General features: G+C 43.6%; 1 protein-coding gene across 1 annotated transcript in view; it reads right to left on the bottom strand.

Annotated features, from left to right (window-relative positions):
- SEC24D (SEC24 homolog D, COPII coat complex component) overlaps positions 1 to 15,007 on the bottom strand; it is an 83,633-nt gene that overhangs the window by 4,743 nt on the left and 63,883 nt on the right. Inside the window, exons 15-20 of the mRNA XM_015405917.1 lie at positions 13,532 to 13,702; positions 12,598 to 12,694; positions 7,667 to 7,812; positions 4,110 to 4,248; positions 2,997 to 3,115; positions 974 to 1,159 (exon numbers count right to left, since the gene is read on the bottom strand). Of these exons, the coding sequence (XP_015261403.1) occupies positions 974 to 1,159; positions 2,997 to 3,115; positions 4,110 to 4,248; positions 7,667 to 7,812; positions 12,598 to 12,694; positions 13,532 to 13,702 (858 nt within the window). The remainder of the gene's footprint in view (positions 1 to 973; positions 1,160 to 2,996; positions 3,116 to 4,109; positions 4,249 to 7,666; positions 7,813 to 12,597; positions 12,695 to 13,531; positions 13,703 to 15,007) is intronic.

The following is a 15,007-nucleotide window of genomic DNA, read 5'->3' as shown; positions in this document are numbered from 1 at the left end:
ACCTGGCTCTTGTTGCTGCAAGCCTGGCCTCCTTGGGGCCCGGGGTCACCAACCGGTGTTGTGACCCCGACCGAAGTGCTCTTTGGGGCATATGTGGGGAAATGCGGTCCCTCAGAATGAGTAGATTCACCTTTAGCCTTCCAGACCAGTTAGAAACTGCATGTAGACTAGGTCAGGTCCCATCTAGATTTCTGGGGTGGGGGGGATTTTGCTGATAACCCCTCCTATGGTAGCCCAAAATGCCCCCTGAAATGCTGCTCCTTGGGAATGGGGGACCCCCCAGGAACTGGGAACAACAAAATTCACCACCATCCTCAACCACAGAGATCTAAGACGGATCCAAGCCACTGTCACGTTCTGACCCTGTGAACTTGTCTAGGATTTTTTTTAAGTAGCTATGGAACTTCACAACACTTATGGCATTGCCACCTCAAAGCCAAAGGTTACTGTGATGTCACAGTCATATGCAGCAGCTCAGTGGAAGTGGGAGCTGTTGCATCCTGAAAGTTTTCAGACACTGCAGATAGTCACTACAGATACAGGGTAGGCAAACAAATAGATGTCACCCACGCCTGTAGCCAGGATTTTGTAATTCAGAGGGCCTTTAAATAAATCAGGTGGCACTGACATCACAATTTTTTTTAAATAACATTTTTAAAACTCATGCTTGCCAGTTGGAGCAGGCAGGAGCAGTTGGAACAGGCAGCCACTCATCCAGGGAGGTCTCCCATGGCAGGGCAAGAGGCTCTGGTAGCAACAGGGTGAGGGGGTGGGAAAACAAGCCATGCTTGGGGAAGGGGTGGTGGGGGCAGCAGGGGGCCTGGGCGACATGGAAGTCAGGGGGCCAGGCCCTGAAATGCCCAACAGTAGCTATGGGCCTGATGTCACCTACATTCGTAAGAATATAAAACCCTTGGTTCCTGTATGATAAGATCACACAACCTCACGCTCAGATCCTGAAATGATGCAGTGCACTTACAATGGGCAGAAGCTGTGGGTAGAACAAAAGCTGGGTACCAGCAACATCCATTGCCATGACCAGCTGCCTGTGGAAAGCTCTTTCATCTGTGGAAATCTCTGGCTTGCCTGCCAGCACGCAGCTTTTTAAGAGGCAGTTCATGTAGACTGGAAGCACTTTCATGGAGTCAGGAAGGATAAGCTGAAAGACATAAAGGCACATGAAGTCAAAGAGCCCCCCCAGCTCTTCAACGTTCCTGCTGGCAATGTTTTCCTTGGGATTTTATCAAGGAAAGCTTTACCCTCTTCCATTGTGTTCACTGAACATACACAGATTCTATTTCAAAGAGTGTTTTTACACCTGACAAATCTATCTATAACATAAACATGCTTTGGGCAGAATGTATATTCAGTTTCTCCTCTGCATTTTATGCCACAATATAACAACAGTCACATGCTGTCCAAAAATGTAAAGAAGACTTAAGAACTAGTGTTATTATTTATAAGATGTATATCATCCCATCTTAGGTGGCTAAGAACGCTTTTTAGTGCTACAAAAAAATTCTAGAGGCTCTGCAGGCTGGCAGGATTGATACCTTCAGGTTCATATCACTCTCACAGTCACTACCTGCCCAAAGTGTTAAGGAGAACCCTCCTGGGGATCGGGGCTTAAACAGAAAGAAACAGTGGAGTGGTATCAGCTTGGGCAACAAACACCCCCTAATTTGAAATTATTTTGTATCTTTGCTGAACAGACAATGTTATACTACTACTTCATGTTGGTATAAACCAAGTATGATTGAAGTTTAATATTACCTATTTAAATGTGTAATTATTTTGAAAGTGCAATGGCCCGAAAGGGGGGAAAAAACAACAACTACCAATTAACAATGAAAATTGTATGAAAAGCTTAATTAGAAAACATATACTATTACATAGTATAACACAGCAAGTTATAAGAAAATCAAATGGCTACCTGCAAAAAATGTAAAGGAGAAAATCACAAAAGAACAGAATGACCACTGAAATTCAGGCACAAATCAAAATGCTTAGAAGCCTAATGAACGACCTGTATTATTGGCTGATAGCGGTACATTTTGAGTTATCTTCTTCCAATAAATAAATTTTGTTTTCTTCTTCAAATATGAAATATGCTTTCTTGCATGAAGCCACCAATCAAATGAACAGCTAAAGATACCAGGTTAGCCCTAACAGGCTAACAGGCTCATTCATTGCAAAGTCACAGGTAGTGGTCAATGCTGATTATGCACAAAATTCAGCGCTAACATGCTACTTTGCTTGCGAAACCTTAAAGCCTAATTCATGTATTGTTGAACTCATTTTGCAGGTAGTCTTTAAGGTGCCGTAAGAGTCTGTTGTATCACCATGAAGTTTCTTACAGATATACACTCAGTGCAAAGTCACAGGTAGTGGTCAATGCTGATTATGCACAAAATTCAGCGCTAACATGCTACTTTGCTTGCGAAACCTTAAAGCCTAATTCATGTATTGTTGAACTCATTTTGCAGGTAGTCTTTAAGGTGCCGCAAGAGTCTGTTGTATCACCATGAAGTTTCTTACAGATATAGTTAATCCACATAGGACAAACATCAAAATCTGACTACATCAGTGCTGGCAAAGAAAGGTGCCAGTTAAAGCTAGAAAGTTTCTGGATTTAAGAGATCTACATACATGAGATAATTTATTATGAGAAGTTTAAATTAGGGTATATTCATACCAAGATTATTAGCTGGTGGTATTTACCTCCCAAGGTTTAAAATGCATGATCTAACTAGCTAAAAATGCCCAACGTTTCTTCTACTGATTAATCAGGCTTAGCAAAATGGTATTTTTAAATATCTGTTTATGTTATGCTTAACTTGCAGTCCCATGTAAGTACCTGAGTGAGGGTTCTGCCCTTCAAAAGGTGCAGATTATTTCTCCATAAGATCAGTGCAGAACAACAACAACAAAAGAACAGTAGAAATAGTGTTTGACGGAAGAAGAAAAAATTAAAAATCACAACTGGAAATAAATACCTGGCTCACTGCAGAAGGGGTGGCACAGTTCCTTCTGTAACATGCCAGTATCCGAGCTGTCTGGTTTACCAGGATCTCACGGACAGTCTTCAAAGGCTGGCTGAGAATGGCTTTGTAAGCTATAATGACACAAATGTGACAAAATTTCTCAAAGATGTCCTGTCTTCCTTTCCCAGAAGGTTTAGAAATAAAAACATTTATATTTCCATGTCAAATTAAGCAGACTTTAATTATGAAATCAACATGCATTTCCCAAGGAAACCTGTACTAAATGTTTTATCCCACCCTTTGTTCAAGGAGCGCAAGGAATTTTCCTTCCACCCTTCATTCAACCCTGTCAAGTAGGTTAGGCTGTGAAAGGGTGACTAGCTCAAGTTCACCCGGTGAGTGCCATGACAGAGTGAGAATTTAAACCTACATCTCTTCCAACCTTTAACCACTATGCAACAACCACATACTACCACTGTACTACACCTTTTAAAAAGCCATGCAAAGTCTCTAGGGTTGTATTTCAACACTGTCTGTAACATAATCAAGTAAGAGGAAGAATACCATTTCTGACAATTCCACTTTCTTATGAGGGCCACCATGCTGCATTCCACACTATGCCTCATGGTCCTTCAGCAGCAACTTTTTAGGGGGCTCAGGGGGTTGCAGTGAGAAGTGGAAAAGATCCACAGTGCAAACAGCATTTCTGCTCAGGTTTTTTGGATTCAACCCACTGATTTTATAAATTTAGAAAGAGTAACAGATTCTTGGCTTAAAATATATCACAGGAAGACTGAAAACAACTCAGAATTTTTTTTTCATGCAGTGCTTGCAAGACACGCAATAGTTTATTGTCCTACTCTCACAGTCCTCAGAACATGACATCAGTGGTTAATATTTCTCTGTTACAAACTGGCAACTGAGATACTAAGGCACGACTCGCCCAAGAACTTAGGTGACGCATGCAACAGATGCATGGAGAAAATGGCAATCCTCCTAGATCAACTTATATGACGGCTTTGGCAAATCATTCCTGATTTTATAAGCGTTGTTTATTGCAAGAGAAACCAGGCTGTGCAATTATTGTCTCTAGCAAGAAAACAGGGTTGTAAGTCACACTCTTACCTGATTTAGCAAAGAAGTTGATAAGTGCATCTGTCTCACAGCTCTTGTAGACATCAACTAACTGGGAGCTGCAGTTCAGGCCCAAATTATGGATACGCAGTCGTCTCTGGCCACTCATTGAAGTATAAAGGACGGCACACTGGGAAGGCAAAGACAAAGCAAATTTAGGCAGAAACCTTGAATTTATTCAATGTTTTCTTTTACATCAGCTCTCAGTACTTTTAAAGTGTTACACAACTAAAAACGAAATATGAAATTACTACTGAACTGCGACATGATAAGAATCCTAAACTGTTGTGAGAAATAGCCAGAGGGATTCCCCAATCCTCACCCATTCACGGGAGTGTGTGTGACTGGGATAAAGCAAGAGAGCTTACATTAAGAAGGCCTTATACTCTTTAGCCCAGCACTGCCTATTCTGACCAGCAGAAGCCTTCCAAGGTCTGAGGAGGAGGTCTTTCCCAGGCCAGGGATTAAGCCTTTTATTTATTTAGCACTTTCTTAGATGAACAAAATTGTTCAAGATGGTTTGCAAAAGCAAAATGCAATAAAAAGCAAACACAGGAAAACAGAACAAAACCCAATAGGAGCAGACAGGCAGGGTATAGCTTCAGATATACAGAGGCCTAAACCTTAATGGTATAAACCAACAAGATGGATAAAAGGCAAAAACAGGATTACTAAATCAAGATCCAAAGCTGTGGGGCAGGAACAAGTCAAGAGTATTTTTAAAAACATCATCAGAGCTTTAAATGACTGGGAGATTTTTTTGTTTGTTTTAAAGTTTTGGCCTGGCATCATGTTAATAAATATGCCATCAGGTGGAGACTCAGAAGAAGGCAATTCCTTAAGCAAGGCATCAAAGACCCTTTATGGCTACCACACCTCACATCTGAAGGTGGGCAGACAGAAAGCCAAACCTAAAATGATGATCATAAAGTCCGGACAGCAATGCTCCCTCTAAACTGTGGAGTCTTGTGAGCAAAAATTCTACTTTGTGAGCTACTGGCATTAAAGTTGAGAGTGAGTGATTTGGTTACTGCATAAATTAGTTTGCTCTGGAGCCCTCCTTCCTGAGCTAAGACAAGAATGTGTGAGCCGGAGGCCAAAAAACAGTGAGCTAGCTCATGCTAACTCAGCTTAGAGGGACAGGCTCATATGGTATCAGGTGGCCCTTATGGTACCCTCTGTCAAGACAGTTTAGGGCGTTAAAGGTCAAAACCAGGAATGGGCAGGCATCCATTGAACCTTAGATCTTATTCACACAGAGCAGGTGTCCTGCTATGGGCCTATTCTATGACTGGGAATGTCATCTAGCAAGAGTTTCTTATCTTTTGCTGATACAGTGTTTCTCAGCCTTTATGAAATCACAGCATCCCTTTCCCACTCACTACCTCCTCTCCCCACCCCATCCAAGAAATCTCATTAGGTATACTTCTCCATCTGTAATCTTCTCACCAGGGGTGTAGCCAGGATTTTTTGACTTCAGGGGGCATTTAAATGTCAGGGAGCACCCCCGCACACACACCCAGGCTGCGTTAAGAGCCATGAGTAAAAGTTTTTTTAAAGTGTCGAGAGAGAGAGGTGAGGGCACAGGCAGGGCAGGGCGACAGTGCAGCGCAGATGTCGCACACATGAAAAATAACATTTAAAAAGTGACGGACAGAAAAAGAGGTGAGGGTGCTGGCAGGCAAGGAAGGGCAGGGCAATGGTGTGGCCATGTGCACAGGAAAAAAATGAAATAAAATAAACCAGATAGATGGGAAGTCGGGGGCCTGGATGATAAGATGGGGGGCCTGGCCACGAGATGCCCCACCGTAGCTACGGGCCTGCTCCTCATGCCATACTGCTTCTTCCACACCTGTCCAGCTGCTACAACTTCTGTGCCCTTCAACATAGGTCCCCCCTCAGGTCACTTTCCACTCTTTACTCATACATTCTGATGCCTTATGCATGAAGTAACATGACTCGTGAAAGTTCAGGAATTTGCAGCTTTGTCAAACTCGAGTCTCAATTGCCATAGAGTTCTTAATTTTCTTTGGTTCTGTATGCCTATTGACTTCTGTCATTCTGGTTGGAAGGGTGGAGTCTGTGAGCATGTGAGTGTGGGTGTGAGGACTGCTTTGCTAAGAGTTCTGCGGGCTTGTAACTGCATTAAGCGGGGCCTCCCTTCTCTGGGAAGAATGCATGCTTGACCTTGGATGCCATACACTGCTAGCAGGTGTTGGGGAGGGCTAACAGTGCTCAGTAGCTTTTGGTGGGCTGAATGTGTTGGTGTGATTGGCTGGGTCAGAGGGTGTGTGTGTGTTTAAACTGTATAATATCAGAACTGGCACCAAAAGGGTCAGTTCTGACACAGACAGTCTTAGCTTGACACATTCTCATCTCTCAATAAACAAATCACTGCCAAGAGAGTGTTGTTGGGAGTAAGTCTGTTCAAGAGTCTAGCAAACTTCTGAGCCTGTCTTAATTGTTTGTAATTCTTTTTTCCACTGATAGTTTATACCACCTACAAGCAGTCTCATACAGCTTTATAATTCTGACTTAGATCTTGATGACAGGAAAGTTACCATCAATCCCTCTATGCCAGAGTTTGGGAGGTGAAGGGAAGTATTTTCCTAAAGAATGACTTCATCCATGTAAAGATTAATTATGTTTTATTTAACTGCTTTTACACAAGGATTTGTGGTTGACTCATGGACTTGATTTCCAGGTGGGTGACTAATGGTACAAAAGCAAAGCTTTAGGTCATTGTGGAACTTGGCTAAGAACGTGCATTTTTAAAAAATTGAACTGGTCATAACAAAACAAACAGTCTTCAACTCATGAGAAAGTGTATGGCATGGTTTTAAAAACAGAAGTTGCTAAAATCTGTAAGGTAGAAAAGTCAGAAAATTAAAAATAATTTTTCACTCCTCTACAACAAGAAATCTGTGAAAACAGAAATCTTGAGGCTTTATTACAATGGAGTTGGATCCATTTTGCTTTAGTGATAGGCCGCATTTTCCCTTGCAGCTCTGTTACTGCTGTATGATGGCACACTGAGAGACAAACACAAGATATTAGCACACCTCGCCTGGACCAGACCAGTAGCTGTGAGTCCCTCTCAACCTCTCCCCACTATCTAAACCAGCCACAGTCATGAGGGTACTAAAGAAAAAATGGAAAGACCTGCTTCAAAAGAGGGTTATCAGAAAACCTTGCTTTTTAAAGAAACAGCAGGACTGACATTGGATGGAAGTTCCTCCCACCAAGAGGTATAAGGTTGCTCAGACCTATTTCCAGGTTAGTAAGAAGGCCAAGCTGCTCCAAGATTCATTCTGATACTGAAGGAAAAACAGTGCTACCATGAGGGGAAAAGGACAGTTGGGGTCACTAGAAGGAACAGTAACATCAGTCAGCATTCATGAAGCTCACACATCAATGTTCTATATTCACAATGGTTATGTTCCCCATGACAAAATGTTAGGAAACGAAACAGCTGCATGGTAGCTGTGCTTTATTTGTCCATTTGGAAAGGCCCTGAATAGACACGATCTGGGTCAATAGCCTGTTACCTGGATTAAAGCTCCACTGTCTTCATTCAACTTGTCATCATGCTTAAACTCCACTGTCACTGCTTTGTCACAATCCACTGCTGCCATTTCAACATCAGTAGTGTTGTTCATGTAAATGGCTCCCAAGAAATCTGTTGCTCTGAAACCTAGAGCAGATTGTACAGTTAGTGACCTAGGACTAAGAGAGAAAAAGTAAGGCCAAGGCTGAAGGTACAAGTAAACAAAAATTATATTTTATGACTCAGCTAAAAATTCCCTATGTACTTCATCAACAGACTTCTTCAAGAAAATCTGTTAGTCTTTCAGTGTTCCTTCAACAAGAGTACAAGATCAGTGAGCCTGGAAGAACACTTAAAGACTAATAGATTCCCCTGAAGAAGTCTGCCAGTGAAATGTGTAGGGGATTTTTAGCTGAGTCATTTATTTATACACACACACACACACCCCTTTACTAGCACCATTGACCTTGGCCTTATTTTTTTTATCTCACAATTAGTGATCTGGTCAGGACATTTATTTATTTGGTTTATACCCCGCCCTCCCTGCCAAGGCAGGCTCAGGGCAGCTTACATAAAAATGAAAACAGCTAAACACAGAACATTTATAAAACCAATTCATAAATCCTAGTATGCAATGTTATACAGTGATGGTGGAACATAATAAGAAATAGTCTTGGTAGCAGATCAATCCTAATGGGGTACAATCAGCATTGATGTTAGGACTATCATCTCACCTTGAAGAGAATTCGGTATGCCATAGGCAGCCAGTGCAGTGCTTTTAGCACAGGCTGGATGTGCTTTCACATGGGGAGACCCAACAGCAGCCTGGCCACAGCATTCTGCACCAGCTGAAGCTTCCAGATTTGGGACAAGGGCAGCCCCATGTAGAGAGCATTACAGTAGTCTAGTCTCGAGGTGACCATAGCATGGATCACTGTTGCCAAGTCGTTTTTGAGGAAGGGAACCAACTGCCTAATCAGCTGAAGATAGTAAAAGGCTGACTTTGCAGTGACTGCTAATTGGGCCTCCATCTTTAGGGAGGCATCCAAGAGCACTCCCAAACTCCTAACCTCTGGTGCTGGCACCAACGGCGCTCTGTTGAAGGTCAGGAGTGGGATCTCTAACCCTGGACCATCTCAACTTAGGCTCAGGAACTCTGTCTTCATCTGATTCAATTTCAGTCAGCTCAGTCTAAGCCATCCAGCCACGGCTTGTAGTGTCAGGTCCAGATATTCTGGTCTGGAGTCAGACTGGCTCCCCACAACAGATAGAGCTGGGTGTCATCCACATACTGGTGACAACCCAGCCCATGCCTCTGGACAATCTGGGCAAGAGGACGCATATAAATGTTAAATAACATCGGGGAGAGTACTGCTCCTTGGGGCACTCCGCACTCAGCTTAACAACCACAATTTCAGCCAGTAGACTGCACTTATGTAAAACAGTATTACTCATCTCACCTTGGCCCCACTCTTAGGACTGATCTGCATCTTACTGATATGGGAAAGTCACAGTGAAATTATTTTGGTCTAGTTAGTTTCTCAGGAACAATGTAGCAATTGCTGACATATACAATATACTGATATATATATATATATATAGATATATATAGATAAAAAGGTAAAGGTTCCCTTGCTCGAAAGCCAGCCAAACCGACTCTAGGGTTGCGGTGCTCATCTCAGTTTCAAAGCCGAAGAGCCAGCGCTGTCCGAAGACATTTCCATGGTCATGTGGCCAGCATGACTAAACACTAAATACTTGGATTATAAAGTCCAAGTGTAGGCTCACCTGGTGACTGGACTCTGCCTGGATCAAAACGTCTTCCAAGTAAGGAAAACAGGACCACTCCTCTCAGACTTAGGAAGGCCACTAGTGTCCCCAGGACCTTGGAGAATATCTGAGGTGAGGACTTGAGTCCAGAGGGCGAGGCTCAATATTGGAAATGTTTGCTGTGATATGTGAACCTTAGAAATTTCCTGTGATTATCCCTTGTCAGGATGTGCGGATAGGCTTCCGCCAGGTCTATGGAGACCATGAAGTCCCCTGCATGTATGGAGGGAAAAAATAAATAAATGGACCTCAACATTTCCATCTTGAACTTTTGTGATTGCACATGTTTGTTGAGCCACTTCAAGTCCGAGATGCCCCTAGTGTTCCCATTCTTCTTGGTGATCGTAAAGGGATGGACTAAATTCCTAGCGAACTCTCTGTCTCGGCACCATCTCTATCACTCCAGTGTCCAACAGATGTTAGATTGCCTGTAACATCATCTTGTGTTTTTCCTGGTGATCTTTCCCATGAGATATCCAAGAAACGTTGCTTGGAACTCTTTTGAACTCTAGTGCGTAGCCATGAGCCAGCGTCTCCAGGAACCACTTGTCCGACACAGCCTGGTGCCACTGCCCAGAGAAAGCTATCCTCTTGCGCCTATATCTTCCATTTGTTGTTTATCATCACGACTGAGGTCTCAAAAAGACTGTGGTCTCCTTCTAGAATTCATATCCTTCTTCTTTGACGGTAGCACCCATGACTTGTCTTTGCCTTTCACCAAGTAACATTCCAGGCCTGCTCTTAAAAGGTTAACTCCCTTGAGAGATACCACTGCCACCTTGGTCCTTGTTGCTGGATCTGCATGCCGGTGTCCCAGCCACGTATTTCTCCTGGCCGTTGTACGACATGCCATAGCCCTCGCTGTGAGTTGTATGGCATCCAAAGAGGCTTCTGTCGCAAATGCTGTGGCTAGAGCTATCTGTTTTAGCTCATCTTTAAGGCTCTTTGGTATGTCACTGTCTACAGAAGTTAGCTCTGAGACCCACAGGTAGGCCACTTGAGCAAACAGGGATCCCATAGCTGATACTCTAAGGGAGATGGCAAGCACCTCAAAAAAAAACTACGCAGTGCCTTTGCAACTCCCTTGTCTTTTTTGGGAGTCCATCAGCATCCACGGGAAACAGAGAAGTAGACACTTATAAGTTAATTGAATCATCCACCATAGGAAGTTTGAACTTCTTTGTGGCTCCTGGAATAAGAAAGCAGAGTTTATTAAACACTGGGTTTCCCAGACTTTGGATAGGCTGGGTGTTCCCATACTGCCGTAATGATATTATATAATGCCACAGGAAGCGGCACACTTGGGAATGGCTTTGTCAGAGCCTACAGGAAAGAACCCAGGAACCTCCTTGTCTTCCTGTATCTTTGGAGAGTATGTAAACTCTAGTGCCCTCATGACCTTAGCCCATATTCTATTATAGAGATTAGGAGCAAGAGTCTAGATTGAATGACAGGCACCCTTTTCTTTCTCCTGCTCTAATAGTTCACCTTTTTTCTGGCACTATGCTTGGGAGGCCTGTATTTCTAGGAGGAGGGCTGCCCTCTATACTGGGGCTCCTGTCTCTTTTAGCAGAGAGGACAGTAGCCTAGGAAGAAGCTGCCTGTTGCCCTAGACCAGTGAATTCTTTCTCATTTCCTCTCTAAACCAGGAGAGAAATTTGACTGGGCTTCCTCTCCTGAGGGCTCAGTATTTTGGGAGGCTATATTGGTAATCTGTGAAGGGTTAAGACTCTCTGTGCCTTGGGAGCTAGATGTTCCCGCCTTCTCAGCCATTTTAGGGGAACCTGAAAGTGAAAGTAGCCACCATCACTCTCCTAACAGAGCCCCAAAATGGAGCCTTGCCCCACCCACATCAGAAGAATCAGGTGGGGAAGAAGTAGGCTGTCTATTGTTGCTCCCTTTCCAAAAGGCCCAGCAATAAGGACTGTAAAATGTCCCTGCTAGAGACCTGACCCATGAACAAGAAGCAATTAGTCCTTTTAAAGAACCTCCCATCCAGATCCAGAGAAAGGAGTAAAGGGCAGGGAAAAGAAAACTGGAGGAGGGGGGTTAGTCCTCTTTCTCTCTCCCCCTCCACACCTTACCAGTTCTCAACTCTTCACTGAGCATCTGTCCCCAAAACCGCTGCACGCCGCCATGGATGGATGGGGGGGGGGAGCGCAGTTTACCGCCGCCTTCCCAGCGGGGTTCGAGGCGTTCCTCTCGGTGCCGTGACTGCCTGGGGGCCTCCCAGGACTGCCGGCGCCGGATCCATTGTAATTCTAGGCCTGCAGCTCTCGAATATGTTTTAGGGCTGGAAGGTAAGTACCTTCTCCCATTGCCCTTTAGGTCTCCACTTCTTCTTCTGACCTTCCGGTGTCTTCTGGGATCTTCGTGCTCTTCAGAGCACAGTCAGCACATCCTGCTCAGAAGGCAGGGCCGGTAAGACTGGGGATCAGAGGATAAGCCCCTCCCCTCTGGGATCAAAGTTTGCCGGCCCTGCCTATGGAAGGGGGAGGTGCTTTCCCATAAGTAAGGAGTCAAGGAATGTCCCACTCCTGGACCACTGGAAAAGGATCTGCTCTGCCAATTCCTCCCATGAGCTTTTTTCAAAAGGACCCAACCCTACGCTAAGAAGCATATTAAGTTGCGGCTATTTGCCTTCACATAGTTAATGTCATTTAACACTATCTGGGATAATATTCACGAAAAATAAGTGAAAATGATAAAAGTTAAATCAAGGTGTGATGGTCTTTCAGGCTCTAAGAGTGATGTATGAATTGGCCTTCAGGAAGGTGCTCTTACTTGAGATGCCCAAAATAAACATTGGGCAATCAAGACATCTTTCCAGGTGAACCACCAATCACTAGATCTGGAAGTTCCCAATACTTACGGATTAATTCAAAAATGACAAGACTCAAATCTCAGAAATCTGCTGCTTCACAATTTTAAAAACGAGTACGTGACCAGAAACAATGCATACTTTGCTTGTCTGTTAAATTTTACACACAGCCAAATCCTACTTCCTTAGATTGGGTGGATTCCCAGGATCTCACAAATTATGTCACTGACCATGAAATACTGCAATTGAAGCCTCCTGGGAGTTTAACCAGCTATCATTACCTGTGCTAGTGCGAACCCTCATGATAGCATCAAATCCCAGTCTTTTCTCTATATTCTTCCGGAGGTCATTCAGGAATTGGTGACTATCAGAATGTACCTTTAAAAAAAAACCATGCAGAACATGACAAAACTAGTGGCCTGCCACTGGATGGCAGCAATACAACAGAAAATGCCCCAGAATTTGAACAACACAGATCCTATCTCTTAATGAAAAGCATAGTTAAGTCCACTCACAACCACTCACACATAAGAAGAGACAAAAACCTCTCATTCTGCTTGTTAAAATTCCGAAACAAAATATGGCATCACCAACTACAATTGCTCTTTCCTCACAGTGGTGCAGAGAAAAACCAAGGTTTCACAAAGGACATTTAGAAAGCAAACACTTTGTTCATTCAAGATGAACTGAAAGAGCATTTTTAAGCCAGATGCCTGAAACTCTGCTTGATGTACAGAAGCATAAGGGAGAAACATTCCCTTGCCCCCACTCTGAAGTTGAAACTAAACTGCCAACTTTCATAACCCCATATTTCAAGTAGTGCTGTTGTCAACATATCCACTGCTTCCATTCCAGTACTTTTGTTTTTAAAAGTGTTGTGGATGAAGATTCTTGCTGAAAAGAGTCAGGAATTCTGAAAACTGAGTTCAGCAGAAAAAGAATTTTATCCTATGGGATTAGCATTTCTCCCTCCCCTACGTCCCCTTTCATAGTATAGTTTTGGTGTCAAATCTGGTCAGATTCTGAGAAGAAGCAGAAAGTCAATTATCATTCCTCCATTACAGCATGTTGTAACTTGTCTCTGAATCTGCGTCAAGCCCTTCAGATGGTACAGCTGGAATCTCCCCTAATTCCCTGTTTAGCTGCACTAAGGCCCATTTGTATATCAAATTCTTTGCATCTAGGAGGACAAAAAAGGAACTTCTTGGCAGTTACCTGGAAATTGTTGTATTTGTACAGTGTTCCTCCAGTGTGCATCGTAATTAGACCCATGGAGGCTACATCAACATACTGACTCGGGAAGAGGAACAGATCCACAGAGCAGCCATTAGCGACGCAGTCTTTGGCCAGAGTCTCATAAATATTTGTCTGGGGCTGAAACAGCGTCTGCAGAGTTTAAAAGCAAGCATTTTGAGTAATACACAAACTAAAATGTTTATGGGAACAGCTTGGCAAAAATCACATTTAATTAGCAGGAAAATAAGTAAATGCAATTAAAGTATCATTTTTAAGGGGTGACTGTACCCATGTAAACACAAAATCAACAAGCATCAAAGGCAGCTGCATATATCTTGCTGAGCAGAATTAGATATTCCCATCATAAATTGAATGTTTGCTTTGTTCACAAAACGGATTAAGGAAAGTCGTAACCCAAAGAGTTTGCACAGGCATGTTCGGTGCTTGACTACAGCATCAAGCAATGTTATCAAAGACAAGACACAGGAATCCATCTGCACAGATTAACCAGAGATAAAACTTTCATTTATTATTGGGTGACACAAAGCACAAAATCTTTATATCACACCTGTCATACACAGGTGGTCTCTTTCCTGCTTATCCAGCTGTTTTCACCAAAGGCCACCTCACAGGCAGAGATCCCAAGCCTTGCTCCCATCTGTGTTGTTCTCTTTTCCGTGCCTGAAATGGTCCTCCATTGTGGAGTGTGTCCCTCTGGTGCAAGGCCAGTGTCTTTCAATGAGCTGGAAAGCACCTAGTGCCAGAGGAAACTACTGCAGTAGATGATCACCTCCTCCACAAATGGAAGCAAGGCTCAGGATGCTGGTGGACCCACTGGCTCAGGGATCCCCAGCGTGGTGCCTGTGGGTGCCACGGTGCATGCTGACATCTTTTCAGGTAGCCACCAAGTGTTTTTAGAAAGTGGGTGGGGTCAGATGGGGCTTTCCCCCATGAAGGCTTCTGATATTAAAAAATGTTGCTTTGGCACCAACTGCCACCACAGCACAAGGATCTTCACTATGTGACTGAAGGTAAGCTGTGGCTGCCATTTTGTGGCTGGCTCTGCCTCCCATGGCAGCCATTCTGTGGCAGCCATTTTGTGACTACGCCCACCATGCTTTGTCAGAATTCCAAAGCTGCCCACAAGCTCAAAAAAGTTGGGAACCCCTGCACTAGTTCCGTGCAACAACGGAGGCAAATATTGGAGAGGGAGCAGGAAGAAATCAACATTGACCTTGCACATAACCTGTTTCTAAGCCGTATGTAAGGGGATCTTTTGAGTCACTGAGACAGCTAAAAAATTGGGCTCAGACTTCAAATGACTGACATGTGGAATCAGTCTTAACAGAGGTAATTAGAAATGCACAAGTGGAGACCCGCAAGAAACTTGCGGAATGGTTATCCTGTTCCTCACACCTTTGCTTCCTCCTGTCTCCCTCTACCTCTCTCACACTC

This window comes from Gekko japonicus, unplaced genomic scaffold (assembly GCF_001447785.1).
Source record: "Gekko japonicus isolate JY-2015 unplaced genomic scaffold, Gekko_japonicus_V1.1 scaffold264, whole genome shotgun sequence".
NCBI classification, from domain to species: Eukaryota; Metazoa; Chordata; class Lepidosauria; order Squamata; family Gekkonidae; genus Gekko; species Gekko japonicus.
The sequence above is the reverse complement of the archived record's forward strand: the minus strand, read 5'-3'. Positions and strand labels throughout refer to the sequence as shown.